The sequence below is a fragment of the Myotis nattereri genome, assembly GCF_964212035.1.
Source record: "Myotis nattereri genome assembly, chromosome: 3".
In the NCBI taxonomy this organism is placed as follows: Eukaryota; Metazoa; Chordata; class Mammalia; order Chiroptera; family Vespertilionidae; genus Myotis; species Myotis nattereri.
Window position 1 is genome coordinate 80,708,759 of NC_138077.1, and position 17,314 is coordinate 80,726,072.

General features: G+C 40.2%; 1 protein-coding gene across 1 annotated transcript in view; it reads right to left on the minus strand.

Moving 5' to 3' along the window:
* The window catches only part of ABI3BP (ABI family member 3 binding protein), a gene marked incomplete at its 5' end in the record, with an annotated part of 259,565 nt that extends 248,158 nt beyond the window's left edge, over positions 1-11,407 (minus strand). Inside the window, one exon of the mRNA XM_081086424.1 lies at positions 11,329-11,407. Coding sequence (XP_080942550.1) covers positions 11,329-11,407 — 79 coding nt within the window. The remainder of the gene's footprint in view (positions 1-11,328) is intronic.
* Between the last annotated feature and the right edge of the window lie 5,907 nt (positions 11,408-17,314).

Consider the following 17,314-nt stretch of genomic DNA (forward strand, 5'->3'; position numbering starts at 1 on the left):
TAAAAGATAAATCTGCTCTGAGCAGGACCTTCCAAAACCCTGCAGGGAGAGTTGGACCAAGATTAGGAGCAGAATGCTGATAGCAAGAATCATGTTTTAAAAATCCATAGTGCCATGGCTCCTCTCCTCAGTCCCCGTGCCACTGAGGCTACACAACCCAGGCCCTGACGCCGTCAACGTGAACATCCAGCAGTGGCTTTTCCTCAACGCAGCGTCTCTTCAAGAGGGATCCAGGAGACCAGAGCATCTAAGAGATCCTCTAGCTGCCACAGCAGATAAAGAGTTTTTTAAGTTGTATAAGTGACACCTAAAACTAATGTAATATTGAATGTCAACTGTAATTGAAAAATTAAAAAATTTAAAGAAAAAAAATGTGTCTGGTCCTCACATCTCCTCTTACTTAGGTTAAGTAAGTTACTACCAAAAAACTCCATTAAAGTCACCCTGATATTTATTAGTGGAGGCTAAAAAGGGAACTGTTGTTTTTCTCATTCCCTTTTTCCAAGAAAGAAAATCTGATGTTGAGAGAGGTCAGGACATGTGCCCAGGCTCACCTTTACTCCTGGGCTTTCCCTACTAACCCCTGCTGCTATTTTCCAATACTTCTCTTTCCAATTCATGATGAAACTACAGATTAGAGGAAACTTCCATGGAGAGTATCTTCTAACTCTTATGAAAATGTGAGTGCCTAGGGAACCATTCTGTGACAACATGGTCGGGTGGGTATTTGAAGAGGGTGAGCCAGGGGAGGATGGGAGGGGGTGTTCTTCAGACTGTCTGATTCCTCGTCCTGAACTTCCTGACTGGAGCTGCCTTCAACTCCATTTAGGAAAGTGAAAGGAGAAGGAAACTCTGTCCTGTATCCCCTGCCAGCATATCAGTAACAGGACTGAATTCCAGGGTTCTCTGCCAGCATGACTCTGGCAGCCGCCCCGAACCCCTCCTTCAACGGCAGAATCTGCCGCTCTCGGAGAAGGAAAGCCTGCTGGGTCCCGCACGCCCACACACACGTGCACAGTGGATTCTAGCAGGGCCCTTGGAAAACCAGAATGTTTTCTTATCAACCAGCAGAATGGAGAAATCAAAGGATGGCATTTAAGGAGAAAGGAAATCTGGAACTCCACTTTGACAACTTGTGGGAAGCAAGGCACCCCCCAAGCTATGTCCTGGTGATGGCTCGTTCTCCACTCAGAGAGGAGAGACTGTGTGGGAGACACAGGGGAATATGTTTCAGATAATAAATCATCTTGCACGCCCACAAAGTTTCCTTAGCATAAAACAGAAAGAAGATGAGCTGGAATGTATAAAATAGTATGCATAACTAAAGGAACCATTCCAAAGGCAATTCAGATAACCTGGACCTTCTGAATATGGAAATTTATCGAACATTTGCCTAATTCCTATATTTTGCATTGACTGAGATCATGGGATGTTTTGTTTTTCTTAACATAATACATGAATTCATTTTTTAAAATATATATACAGATATGTCACTTAAAGCTAGGGCATGACAATACAATGGGGTGGGTTAACTCCTACAAGTGTTGAAGAATTAAGACACCAACAGTTTTATCTAAAAGAAAATGACTTTGGTGTAGCCAAGTCATTTTAAATACTACTAATTTCAAACTCTTTGAAGTACGGCAGTGTCTTACTCATCTTTGTAATCCTAATATGATCATTTTTTTAAAAAAAATGTTAGTTGAATGACAAAATGAACAAATGTAAGTCCAGTCCTGAAAAACACAATCTGCCATAGCTTTTTGGATCTGGCTTCTGAGATTTTGCAAAAGTAGAGATTAGCATTTTTAACACCAAAAACAAATGTTAATCTCAGTTATAAATATTTCTTTATTTTATACAGCTTGAGAAGGAATTCTCAAATTTTTTTTTTCAAATAATGCTTTAAAATCCTGGAATGAAGGGGTAAATAAATAATAAATAAATAAATAAAATCTTTAACGTAATATTAAAACTTAGCAAAATAATTTACTGCAACTCCTAATTTTTACCCTGTACTTATCCAGAAAGGTTTATCACCCACTTACACATGCAAATTTTCAAAAAATTTTGATCAGTGGTTTCCAACTTTGGCCACATAGGAATCACCTGAAGAATTTTTATAAGTCTCCCACCTCAGACTAATAAAATTATAACTGAGTAGGGAAGCAGAAAAGTACTGATATTTTGGAAAGTTTCAATTATTCTAAGTGCAATGAAAGTTACAACACTTGGGATAGCTGCTATTGTATTTGTACTCATAGCTAAATTTATTTTTAAAGAAAACATTGAATTGCTATATGACAGATGAGGTGTGAATTGGACCTCAATTTTCTCTAAAATTAATTTCTAATCTGACCAGAAGGTGCTTGGAGTGGGTGACTTCAGTCTGGCTTTCTTATGTATGGGCTTTAGATACACAGTCCATGACTGGAGGATGATAATGAACGTTCTATAAAGGCGATACATCTACCTTCTTTTCGGACTTCCACGGGGAGGAGCATTAGTTGACTTTTTAGGGGATGCTTGCTGTACCAAGAGGGCCTAAAATCCTCAGATTAGCTTCAAGGCTCCCACATTTCTATCAAAATCACTAGGAATACAAGTCAGGGTTTTGTTAGACTAGGGAAACCTATGACAAACTCCAAAAATCTCACGGTGGAAAGTTTTTGGTGGGGAACCCAAGCTAACATTATGAGCAGTGGAGTGAGTCCTGATTCAGTCTAGCTGTCCACAGAACCTTCACAAAACAGCCTGAAACCTTGAGGTTTACTACCCTTCTTACTGTGTGCCTCCTAGACCTTTGGGACCACCCCAACACAAGAAGAGACTGTGGGCTAGAGGAAAAACCCACACTATTAAAATGTCTATACGCATCTGGGTGTCATATTAACAATATGTCCTCCAGGAGATCACGGTTCGATTCCTGGTCAGGGCACATGCCAGGGTTGTGGGCTCAATCCTCAGTGTGGGGCATGCAGGAGGCAGTTGATCTATGACTCTCTCTCATCATGGATGTTCCTATCTTTCTCTTCCTGTCCCTTCCTCTATGAAATCAATAAAAATATATTTTTAAAAAAGAATATGTTCTTTGAATAACCTAAATTTTGTGTTTAGATTCCTAGATCCTGTGGAAGAATTGTTTTATTAACACCAAAAAAATATGAAAGACAAATTGGCAGTTTGGCAGCTGCCACTAATGGCTCAATTCTGTGGGAAGCAGATGGCGTATTCATACTCCAACCAGTACATTCTCCGGAGTTAAGGTTGTCTGCATTCGTAGTTCCACTATGTCATTTTCTAGCCATTGCCCATTTTGTTGTGGATAGACTCTAAGATAACCCCTAATAATCCCTTCCTTCTGCATTCATTTCTTGTGTAATCACCTGTATGACAGGATCTGTGAGCTGCTTGGAACCAATAAACTATGGCAAAGGACTTGGCCTGTCACTTCCATGATTGAACTACATAAAATTATGATTTCCATCTTGCCTGCAGACTCATCTGGGCTTGTACACTTTGATGAAGCCAGTGGCCATAATAGAAAGGCCCACGTGGCAAAGAACTTAGGTGGCCTCTGGTCATGGCCAGTGCAGAAACGAGGCCCTCCAACCAACAACCAAGAGGGAACTGAATTTTACCAACAACTATAGGACTTGGAAGTGGATCCTTTCCCAGTCAAGCCTTCGGATGAGATCCCAGTCCCAGCCAACACCTTTGCTACAGTCCTGTGAGAGACCTTGAAGGAGGGGACCCAGCTAGGCCAGCCTCCGATTCTTAACCCTCAGAAACTGTGAAATAATTAATGTGTTGTGTTAAGCTACGAATTTTGTGGTAATTTGTTATGCAGCAATAGATAATTAACATATTCCTTAGGCTTAGTTCCTCATCTGTAAAATGGAGATAGTAATAATATATATTTCAGAGGCATAAGAATAAAATGAGATAATTTATATAAACACTTAGCATTAAACACCATGCATGATATATAATACATGGTGAATTATTATCATATTTTTTAAACATAATTTTAATAGAATGTATGTGCATATATCATCTTTTTCTGTTTTTAGTATGTTCCTTCTTTAGGTGATACTACTTATTTTTATATTTTTATTTTACTATTCTAGTCTCTCACATTAGATTATCATATCTATCTTTTCGCTCACTTTTATTAAGTTCATCTATTTACATTCCATATTCTTTATCTTATACATACTTTTATAAATGACAATTTATAAAATTAGGGAAGTGGCAAAGGGTCTCTTTCTGAGGACAGTGACCCAGATTGCATGGTTGGTCACATCTCCCGAAAGGCCCTCCTGTCATCAGATAGCTCATTTTTGTCTCAGACATATCTTCTGTCAACTAACAGTAACCTACAAAAACATTTTAACTATCTTTTCATTAAGACAGTAAACTAGTAAATGTATAATTAACACAGGGGAACCTTATTTTAAAACCTTGGGTTCTAAATATAATAGTCTTAGTACAAAATAAATTATACTTGATCAATTTTTATATTCCTGGTGAAGACCTGGGGCAGGGGACAGGGGCGGGCTAGATGGGGTCACTGAGGGGAAAAGAGGGACATATGTAATACTTCCAACAACAAAGATTTTTTTAAAATTTACATTTCTAGCCCTAGCCGGCTTGGCTCAGTGGGTAAAGCGTCAGCCTGCGGACTGAGGGGTCCCGGGTTCGGTTCCGGCCAAGGGCACATGCCTGGGTTGTGGGCTCGATCCCCAATGGGGGGTGTGCAGGAGGCAGCCAATCAATGATTCTCTCTCATCATTGATGTTTCTATCTCTCTCTCCTTCTCCCTTCCTCTCTGAAATCAATAAAGGAATATATTTGAAAAAAAAAAAAGCTCCAAAAAACAAATTAAAAAAAAATTTACATTTCTAATACAAGTCTCTTATTGCAGGCCTGGATCTCAGTGTTACCTAGTAGATGCTTAATAAATAGTAGTTGCATAGACAAACAAATCACTAAAACTTCTAAGAAACTTTAGAGCTGCAAAAGATGCTAAGCTAACTTTCTGTGATTTTTGAACTTGTTTGCTTTCTTGTAGGAGTAGAACCATTTTTCCCGTGTACTCTTTAATACCACCAGTACATAAATTACATTATTCAAGTCATAGCAGAACCCCTCCCACGAGGCTTATTTTTATTCCTTACTGTTTTCCTCCCCACCTACAACCTCCCTGCCCTGAGATGAAAGAAATCCTCTCCAGCTGTTCGCAACTACCAACCCCTTTGAAAAAAATGGAGTTGACCCTTGGAGTAACACATTCTTGTTTTGTCAACATGGGAGGTTTCCATGGAGAGTGAGAGCCAGACCCCAGTTGAGTAGCTGGTAAAGTTTACAGAGCAAGATGTAGGAGCCCTTCTCTCCAAAGACTGCCTTCTATTGCCTCCATGTAATCAATCTTGGGGAGTCAGGGTAGGTCGAGACAAGGAAGACAAAGTTGCAATCTGTGTGGACTTCTTAGTCTTGGCTCCCCCTCTGAGTACTTTAACACCTACTGAGTTCTGGCCCCTGGGGGTTGCCTTGGTCTGGCCCTATACATATCCCTGTTGGGAAGGCCCCTCACCTCTTAACCATCCTCCTTACCCCAACTTGAATTTGTCTTCTAAGCCTCTACTTGGGTGCCATATCTATATATATATAAGGCTAAATGACTGACCGACCACCCATCCTACCATTCGACCAGCCGGTACATAGGATGCACACTGGCAATTTAAAAATAAACGTTGACTCGTGCATGCACGATACATATAAAGCTCTTGCTGGTGCCAATTGCACACATGTTTTAATTTTATAATAATGCTAGAGGCCCAATGCATGAAATTCATGCAAGGCGCTCGGCCCTTGCAGCCACAGCAGCTTGCCTCAGCCCTCGCAGCCCCGGCTTTGTCCGGAAGGTTGCCTGGAAGGTTGTTCAGTTGTCCAGTCTAATTAGCATATTAAACTTTTATTATTATAGATATTATATATACTATTTTGACATGTAATTTTTTGCAGTAATGTAATTACTGAATCTTTCTTCTAATTAATTTCCTTTCAATGTGCACAAATCCGTGCACTGGGCCACTAGTTCTTTTATAATTCTTGATCCTCTGTCAGGGTTGGGTTCTCCTGCTTGTTCTCAAAGCTGTTCATACTTCTCCCAAATCAGACACTGATCTCACTTGATTGTAATGATGCCTATACATCCATGTCTCTTCCAGGAACTGGTCAGCTCCCTGAAGACAAGCGCTGAGCTGTGTCTTCCCAGCTTCGGGAGTTCTGCATGTATGCAGACTATAATTTGTTACTTGAACAAATTAGCTATCTTTACATGGAGCAGGGAACTGGCACTACATAGAAATTAAGGGTATAATCTTTTGCCACTTGCTGGCTGGGTGACTTTGGGCAAATCACTTAAACACTGAGGCACACATTTTTATGCTCTATAAAATGAGAGTAATAAAACACCTGCTTTATAGGAAAGCTTTGGGAATTTAGTTAGATTTTCCACATTAAGAATATTTAGCCAGCCCTGGCTGGTTTGGCTCAGTGGATAGAGTGTCAGCCTGCAGACTGAAGGTCCCAGGTTCGAATCCAGTCAAGGGCCCATGCCCGGGTTGCAGGCTTGATCCCCAGCAGGGGATGTGCAGGAGGCAGCCGATCAATGATTCTCTCTCATCATTGATGTTTCTGTCTCTCTCTCCCTCTTCTTTCCTCTCTGAAATCAATACAAATATATTTTTTTAAAAAGAATATTTAGCCATAAATTACCACAACTATCTAATGTGAGCTGAAAGAATGTTATCTGTGATAATAATAATAACAGTTATTAATAGCTATGAGAGCTATTGTTATTATCATCTACCCCTGTGTGTTTTGTCCTTGGAGTCAGAGATTTCTACCTTGTCAGGTAAGAACCTGAGGCAAAGAGCCAGACATGGCTTTCCTTTGACACATGCCAAGAGTCGTTCCCAAGAGCCTCATGCTCTCAGCCCATCTGATTGCACTTGTATCTTGGATGCTCCTCTGTTGCTCTCTGCCCATATTCCTCAGGAGGACTGATAGAGTTGGCTAGAAATATTGCCTTTGCCTTCTGGCTTATTACACAGGATTTTCTGCAAAGAGGTGTGTCAAGCCCCTCATGTCTCATTATAAGCTTTTGTTGGCTCCCTTCACTATATGTGTGCTCTCTGTGGTTTTTACTTTAGCCTGTACTCCAGGGGGAAAAAAAGAAGTTCTATGGTGCCAAGAACAAAGATTCTGAGAGGTAGCTGGAGCACAGGGATGTCAAAGGTGTAAAACAATGTGGTAATTCTTCTCTAGGGCCTGTGTGTTATAGCATAATCCTCCTCTTGAAAAACAAGTGCAAGAGAATGTCTCCTGGAGGTTCCATGAGGCCTTAACAATCTTAAGGGAAAAGCTGATCCTAAGGCAAAGGTGCAGATTTCCACAGACAATCAAACACTGTGTTGACAATGGTCAGGCTGGGACATGGAAGAGGCCTTCTCTCATTGCAGAGCAACACTTATTCCCTTGCCACACCTTTCTGCCAAGAACTTGTCACCACATTTTCTATCCTCCAAGAGATTTATCTGACAGTTTGGACACATGTATTACTTGGAATGCATATTTTTTTTCAGTATTGACCCACTTTTCTGTAATCCAATAATATTTATTGAATGAATACTTGTTATACATTAGACTCTTCACTAAAAGCTTTGTATCTCTTATTGCATTTAATCCTAAAATACTATGTGATTATTAACATTATTCCCATTTACAGATGAGAAAACTGAGACTTAGCAAAGGTAATGATTTATCAAGGAATATAATAATTGAGAAGTGAAGATGAGAAGTCTGTTAATAATAGTCTCCAACTCTAAGCTTTTAAAAAGCAGCGACTCATAATTTATTTTCTATAACTATGTGACTAAATATGCAAACATGCATAAGACATGCACTGAGTGACTTCTTATTAAAAATAATTTCTTTTTCTTATAAATAACAAAATATATATATATATATATACACACACACACACAGGGTGGGCAAAAGTAGGGTAACAGTTGTGAGTACACAAAACACAAAGTTTATTATTGTATTACTAGAGGCCTGGTGCACGAATTCATGCACGAGTGGGGTCGCTAGGCCTGGCTGGTGATCAGGACCAATCAGGGCCATCTCGCCCAGTCCTGATCAAGACTGGCCAGCTGGAGGGAGGGACCACGGGAGGTTGGCTGTGGGAATGCACTGACCACCAGGGGGCAGCTCCTGCATTGAGCATCTGGCCCTGGTGGTAAATGCATGTCATAGCTACCGGCTGGTCATCTGGTCATCCAGTCCCCTGGTTGTAAGAGTTGCTTAGGCTTTTATATATACGAATTATTTATCAATTATTGTATGATTTTCCATATGAACTGTAACCCTACTTTTGCCAACCCTGTATATAAATATTACATTATTATATTATATTATATTATTATATTATATTATATTATATTATATTATATTATATTATATCATACTAGAGGCCCAGTGCATGAATTCGTACACAGTTGGGGTCCCTTGGCTTGGCCGGCAATTGGGGTTGATCAGGTCCATCTTGCCCAGTCTGGGAGGTGGGGAGGGACCATGGGAGGTTGGCTGGCCAGCTGGGGGGAGGGACTGTGAGAGGTTGGCTGGCTAGTTGCAGGAGGTTGGCTGTGGGAGCGCATTGACCACCAGGAGCAGCTCCTGCGTTGAGCATCTTCCTCCTGGTGGTCAGTGCGTGTCATAGTGACCAGTCATAATGGTCGCTTAGGCTTTTATATATATAGATTATATTATATCATATATCTCAAATAGAACACAGTTTCAAGTCAGAAGCCCAGGATCCCAGTTCTGGCTCTTCTATCAATGTAGAAAAGTTACTAAACTTCCCCTGCCCATCTTAATTTGAAAATACATGGTTGTATTAAGTTAGTAGTTACCAAATGTTGGCCTGTGATGAACTTCATCAGTCTGAGGTGAAATGAGAAAAATAAGAACAATGGATATATTTAAATAAATTGCTTATTTTATAAATCTGTTAATGTGGCTATTTTTTAATAAACAATGGTGATTTTTTTCCTTTGACATCCTTACCTGTCAAAATTCAAGTATGTCCTCCATAGCAGGACCTGACATTAAAAGCACGTATGTATTTTTACTGGTTCATAAACCCAAAGGCCAGGGGACACTAAACTACGTGATCACTAGTGTGCTTTCTAGCTTCAAAATTCTATCCTGTTCTTAGATCACAAATGATATTTAGCTGACTCTAAAGTAGAAAAGAAGAAAAAGTGTTATCCCCTTTTTCCTTGTTTATTTCAGCATTTCCCCAAATGTGCTCTGCTGAAAGACAGCCCCTAGCAAGATATTATAGCTATTCCACCAGAAAAGCATTCTTAGTTAAATGAGTTTGGGAAACAATAGGTTAAACAAGTTGGACAGGTTTCAGCTCCTGTAAAATTCTTATGTTTATTGTGACTCCCCAAACGGAGACAAAGCATGAGTGCTCCCCAAGTTACTGATGGAGAGCAGATGCTCCCCTGCCCCGTTTTGAGGACAGTGCACCTATTCCTGAAATACAATTTGAGAAAGACAACTTCAGTTAAAGCTAAAAGAAAGTTTCTTCGTAGCTTTCATAATAAAGAAAAAATATAGTATTACAGGCAAGGAGACTCCCACTTACTTTATAATATTACCAAAACTATGGATATTTTCAAAAATTACAAAAGAAGCCTGGATAAAAATACTTCAGATTAAAGTGCATTGGGCCTAAAGAAGAGTTTTGTGGCTGTTTTGATCATTTTTTTACCATAACATATTTAAAAAATTATGTCAACAGATTTATATCCAGTGATTACAACATGATAATTAAAGCACTTGGAATTTGCAGAAATCTGCAGTAACAAATTGTGACTGTCATCCCTGCACAGTGAATAAAAGGTAAAATAAAACCAAGGTAAAAATTGAGCCTGAGAAAACCCCTGGATTCCTCTCAAATGGTATGACCTTATTAAATATTTCAGCAGCAGGAACAATTAATTCTGAATGCTTATGCTGTGGCTCAGAATTGATTTATTGCAACACTTCTATGATCAAAACACAAAATTCTTGATAGAAGATAAAAATCTAATAGTGTGTACTTGTTTTTCTTTGCATAATTATCCGGAGTTAAACTTTGCCTTTTTCTTTACCCTTTATGTGATCGTGTTAAATATCAATTAGCCAAACCCTTCAGCCTTCACAATTCTAGATTCAACTTTCACTCAACACACTGAGGAGAGAACAACTGTCACTTGGGACAAACTATCCCCTAGGAAGGATCTTTCGGATGTTCTGACACTAACAACCTTGCCTTCTGACTCCATGCCCAGCAGGGTTTTGACAAGCCTGTGGCTCTGCATTACCTCCACTATTTTCCATTGTGACTGTACGTAAGTTCCAGCCTGTTTTCCTAATCCTGCTGACTAAAGCAGTCTGTCACCATAAAAAGCCTCTCGGACCTGGAGTTGGCTTCGGAAAGTGCCTTTGCAAAGGAACAAAAAAAATACATGTAACATTTACGTTTAAAGGCAGGAGAGAGGAAAGCCCTTGTTTTCATGCAGCTGGGCTCAAACGATTGTTTTTAGGGTTTAACTTTCAAAATATTAATTTGCTTCTGGTGACATTTGTAAACAAAATACCAATTCTAAAATGAGAGCACTTTAGCCAGGAAAGGGGGGAGTGTCCTGTCCAGCAGATCAAAACTCATCCAAACTCCATTGGAGAAGCGTGTCTATGAATTAACACATGGCCGATGTGCCACGCCTCGGGTCCTCAAACCTCTGAACGAACAGGTGTGCGGGAGGTTTACACCAAAGATTCAGGTTTCCGAATTAGCTGCTTTAAAACCTTAAGATAGTAATGGCTTAGTCTCTGGGAAGGGGAATAAAACACCAAAAACTCTTTTTAACAGACGACAATGCTCATCTATATAATTTGATTCCACATACAAATACTGTAGTTTGACACGATACCACGCAAGCTCCCGTGAACATCTGCTAAACCTAATAAGAAGTTGGATTTCATTTTTGTAATAAAGAGATCCAACTGAAAAGTAAATAACAGAGGGGAAAAAAAAGTAAAAGTTTAGGTAACTCCTTCACACATTTGTACTTAGACTGTCCACCTTATAAAATGCTACCCCCCCACACCCCCAAATGGAAAAGCAGATCACACTTAACGTCAACATTTCAAAACTAGTATCGCTTAAAAATTATTGTTAAAACACAACACATCGGAGCTACTTGCCTTTTGGCAATTTCTGTGCATTTCCCAGGGCTAGTGCAAAACTTCCACAGAGAAGGAGACACCCCAAGCTGGACAGCATGTTGCATTTGCCACCTCACACGGGGAGTGATGCTGGTGGGTGTCCCGCCACCCTGGAGCTGCATTTAAGTGGACTGTCTCCCGGTGACAGGCGGGCGGCTGCACTTAGCCGAGCCGTGGGCTTACTCACAGGGGGTGGAGACAGCATGACATCACACCCTTTCTCACACCAAAAAAAAGAAAGGCACAACAGCAAAAACATATCATAACATTTCCTGCTAGGTTATAACTGTCTGTCTCTTGCTCCTGTGATATAAACATCAAACTTAGGTTCAATCTGTGTTTGTGAAAGAAAAAGTATTTAGTCAATTTTGAAACATTGGTTGAGCTATCTTTAAAAATCCAAAAAAGACATACTTAAAACCATTGGAACGTTAAAAATATAAAATAAAACCTTATTAGGAAGGAAACTGTTTTTAATTATCCAGTACACCAATCCAATTCTTCTTTTAAATGGGAGTAAACTCATAAAAATGCACTTTTAACCATTCTGAAGTCCCAGTATTATAAGAAATGTTTAAAAGTGAATACTTGGCTACACAGCTATTCATTACACACACACACACACACACACACACACAGATATACATACTGATAGTCTCTAGATATAGATGCAGAGATATAGTGAATTCATTGTCACTGATTGTCCACAGTTCTGGTCCATGTTGTGTAATAGTATCTTTGCCCACATTATTGTAATTTAATCCTCACAGTGGCTGTACAGGAAGTATGATATCACCACTTTATCAGTGAGAAAACCTGAAGCTTAGACAGTTAAATGTCCTGACAGTGTATTCTAATGGTTAATAATTTGGATGGGCTTTGCAATAGAACTGACCAGAGTTTAAATGTGTATGCCATATGCCTTTGAACAAATTGCTCCATCTCTAGCTCATCAACTTTGCTTACATTTAAGTGCTTGCTTCATGCCAGGTGCTGATATGATCAGTTCGCATATATTAAAACATTTATTCCTCAAAATAACCTACAAGCAGCCAGTGTCATCATCTCTACTTTACAGGTGACAAATACTGGGCATAGAGAGGATAAGTGGCAGGCACAAGGTCACAACTAGTAAGCAACAGAGCTGGCATTTTAATCAGGCAATTTAGCCCCAGAGCTTGCACTCGTAATTACTAGACTTTAAATTCTAAAGTAGAGATGATAGTACCGAGTTCATACATTTGCTAGCAGGATTTTGGGATAGTGTTTACCATAGTACCTGACCCACAGAAAGCATTTAATAAATAACAGTCACTGAAAACAACAAAAATATTTTCCCCACGTAAGTAGAACTATATTCTAACTGGGTGTTTCTATCTCCAACGCTCATGTGTGTCCACTCTCCTCCTACTTCACATTTCCATGAATATAGGCCTTGCTGGAATGGCTGCGTTAATAACGTGCTTTAAGTGTTGTCTGTACATTCATATTGGCTCTGAAAAGAGGCTATTTCATGGGATTGCTGTCGCTGAGGGAAGCGGACTAACTCTGGTCCAATGAGATTCCAGTCAGTACACTTCCCAAAGAGACAGCCCTGTCTGTCTTCCGAATAAAGTGTGAGGAGGCGCATTGTTAAAGTCATTAGAGCTGGCGCTGTCTCAGCTTTCACCCCAGGAATGCTCTGGCCCTGGTTACTGAGGGGATCTGGTTATTTACCAGGTCTTTTCATCGCTAATGTTTTACTCAGCTAGGCAGCTCTCTCGAACCCGAGCTCGGACATTCATCCAGCTGGCACCGCTGATTCCGCCTCTATATGCCATTGCCAGGGAGGCCTCTGTGCCAGCAGAAACGACAGGTTCCTGAGGGGAAAAAATAACCGAGCAGAAATACTGAGAAGAAGGCTAGTGCGGGGCTGGTCCGCGGGTTAGGTAATGGAATTACGGGATCAGTCTCCGCTTGGCCTGTAGGCTGCTTGAGCAATCATTATTTGCAGTTTGAAACTGTCTGGGAGCTAATTAAATAAAGGCTGATCTCCGATTATTTTGTCCGGAAAAGGTGATTTATTGCCTTAACTAGTAGGACACTGAGCAGTCAGTGAAGACACTGACAGACTTCCTCTCCAAAGACCAGGGAGGGGCATGTCATAAAGAGGCAGACCATGTTAGAGGAGGCATTTCACTTCTCAATGAACGAAAAGTTTCCCATCATGTCAGAGTCCCAACCCAAGCGGGAGGTGGATAAATAGTCCCGAGGAACTGTAAGCGCCTTGCTACATGGAATAAAACTTCAGAGCTGTGGGCATGTGATCATTAGAGGATTTAAGGCCATTTTCAAGGAAGAATTACCCTCTGACCATGGACTAATCCGTGCATCCCTGTGAGTTCTCTCAGCTGTCATGAGAGAAGGCCAATACGAAGCCCTGGTTGTGTCTGTATTTATCTGAAAATATAGAAATCTAAAGCTCCATTAGTTGTGAGATTGTAGAATATTGTATTCACCAATATCTGTGAAAAACCTAGTTTTACTAGGTTTAAAGTTGAACCTAGTTCAGCTCCATAGAATGCACAACACAGAGAGTGAACTGTATGTAAAATATAGACTCTGGATGATAACAATGTGTCAATTTAGGCTCATCAATTGTACCAAATGTACCACTCTGATGGGGATGTTGGTATGGGGAGGGTGGAGGGTATATGATGTTATCTCTAAATGTGTGGGGTTGCCGTAACTGGTTTGGCTCAGTGGATAGAGCGTCGGCCTGCGGACTGAAGGGTCCTAGGTTCGTTTCTGGTCAAGGGCATGTACCTTGGTTGCGGGCACATCCCCAGTAGGAGGTGTGCAGGAGGCAGCTGATCGATGTTTCTCTCTCATCGATGTTTCTAACTATCTCTCTCCCTTCCTCTCTGTAAAAAATCAATAAAATATATTTAATAAATAAATAAATAAATAAATAAATGTGTGGGGTCAAGGAGTAGGTATATGGGAAATCTCTACCTTCTGCTGTGAACCTAAAACTGCTGTTAAAAGAAAATTATAAAAAAAAATACTGTTGAGAACATTTAGGAATAACTGCTGGAAAAGCACATAAAATATATGTGCGTTGTCTTTATCCTGTGAAGGCGGGAACCACGTCTGTTTTTGCTTATCACTGTACCCAGTGCATATAATGAGAATGCAGTAAGTACGATGAGTAAGTATCAAATGAAGCAAAATTCATCAATTCTTCCGGATAGCCTGAATGAAACCAGAGAGAACTAGAGTATGACTGGACTGATAGCTGTTGGGAGACAAGTCAAGGGTCCCTCCCCTTTCTGCACATCTTATGAGAAGAGGCACTGATTCCCTGTGCTCCAGGCTTGTTTTTCAATAATATTTGGCTCTGACTGGTGTGGCTCAGTTGGTCATTCAGTGCTACCAAAAGGTTGCTGGTTTGATTCCTGGTCAGGGCACATCCCTACGTTGCTGACTCAATCCCCAGTGCAGGGTGTGCAGGAGGCAGCCAATGGATGTTTCACTCTCACATCAGTGTTTCTCTCTCTCTCTCTCTTCTCTCTCTCTCTCTCTCTCTCTCTCTCTCTCTCTCTCTCTCTCCCTTCTTCTCTCTGCAAAAGTCAATAAAAAATATTTTAGCTCAGCCAGGTGTGGCTCAGTGGTTGAGCATAGACACAGGGACCAAGAGGTCACCCGTTCCATTCCTGGTCAGGGCATCTGCCTGGGTTGCAGGCTCATTCCCAGTAGGGAGCGCACAGGAGGCAGCTGATGATTCTCTTTCATCATTGATGTTTCTCTCTCTCCCTCTCCCTTCCTCTCTGAAATCAACAAAAAATATATTTTTTAAAATATTTTTTAAAATTTAAACAAAAAGAATATCTGTATAGCAAACAGCTTTGGAAGATAGAATTTTGTTTACTGCCCTATGTAATAAAGGCAGTGTTTCCCTCTGGAGTAAAGGGAACACGTGCTCACTTCCTATTATCAACGATTCAGGTTTCCTAAGGACAGGGCTCCTGTTCTATAATATAACCCATGGCATGTGTAGGTGTCACCTATACCTCCTTGTGCTTCCCTATGGGGCACTGGGGCACCTAGAACTGGCACAAATGCTGATACGCAGGCTACTGCTATTGCTCTGAATAAATAAACAGTCCTCTTTGTCTTTGACTCAGGAGTTTTGTGTCTCCTGCCAGCATCTATGTACTGTGCGTGTTAGCTTGCACGTACAGTAAAATATCAACCCTTCATAGTTCTTGACAATAAGATTGGCTCATTCCAAAATATTTTATTAGATAATCTTTGGTATAATGCCATCACCCACATTGAAATCCACTATAAGAATCAACCATGAAAGTCTATTGTGCAAAGGAAGAGTGCTGCTAGACATTGCTTATGAAACCGTATAGTATCCTCTTTGTAAAAACCGTGGAGAAGAAACTTTAACTCTTCTTTATGTGAAAAACTATTGTAATTTTTCTGAGCAACTGTATTTATGTCGTGACATCGTAACCAGGTTTCTTGTTCTGCGTTGACTGCTAGAAAACCAGAGCCAAACGTGTTCCCAGCCCACACTAAGTGTATAGACATGATGCATGTCTTGGAATCATGCCTGGTTTTATTTTCCATCTCCACCCTTATTTCTTGCTTACTTGGAGTCTTAATTTATGTGATTTTATAAGTTGCTTTTATTTTTTTTTCTGGAATAAGGTTAGGGATAAACAAACTCCACACACAGGAGTTGCATCAAAAATATGCGTCAAGCTAAAAAGCTCCTGCACAGCAAAATAAACCATCAACAAAACGAAAAGGGAACCCACTGTATGGGAGAACATATTTGCCAATGATACATTTGATAAGGGGTTAATTTCCAAAATATATAAATAATTTATACAACTCAACACCAGGAAGATAATCCAATTTAAAAACAGGCAAAGGATATGAATAGACACTTCTCCAAAGAGGACATACAGATGGCCAATAGACTTATGAAAAGATGTTCAATATAACTAATCAACAGAGAGATGCAAATTAAAACCACAGTGAGCTACCACCTTATACTTGCCAGAATGGCTATCACCAATAAATCAACAAACAACAAGTGCTGGCAAAGATGTGGGAAAAGGGGAACCCCTGTACACCGTTGGTGGGAATGCAGACTGGTGCAGCCACTGTGGAAAATAGTATGGAGGTTCCTTAAAAAATTAAAAATGGAACTGCCATTTGACCCAGCAATCCCTCTTCTGGGAATATGTCCTAAGAAACCAAAAACACCAATTTGAAAGAATATATGCACCCCTATATTCATAGAAGTGCTATTCACAATAGCCAAGATCTGGAAAAGGCCCAAGGGCCCATCAGTAGATGAGTGGACAAGAAATCTGTGGTACATTTACACAATGGATACTATGTGGCCATAAAAAATAACAAATTACCTTTGCCACAGCATGGATGCAATTATTATGCTAAGTGAAATAAGTCAATCAGAGAAAGACAAATACCAGGTGATCTCACTTGTATGGTATTGTGGAATCTAACGAATGAAATAAACTGATGAACAAAGAGGCATGGATACACAGAACAGACCGACACTTGTCAGAGGGGAGGTGAGTGATGGGGAACTGGACGAAAGAAGGTGAAGACCCCTATGTTCATTGCAGCATTATTCAGGTGCCCAAGACATGGAAACAACCAAAGTGTCCCATGATAGAGAAGTGCATAAAGAAGATGTGGTATGTATACACAATGGAATACTACTCAGGCATAAGAAAGGATGAAATAGCTCCATTTGCAACAACATGGATAGATCTTGAGGACATTATGCTAAGTGAAATAAGTCAATCAGAAAAAGCTGAGAACTATATGATTTCACTCATGTGTGGATATAAAACTGAAATTCACAAACACAAGCAGCAGTGTGGTGGTTGCCAGAGGCAAAGGGATAAAAGGGGGAGGGGGTGGTCTTATGTAAGCT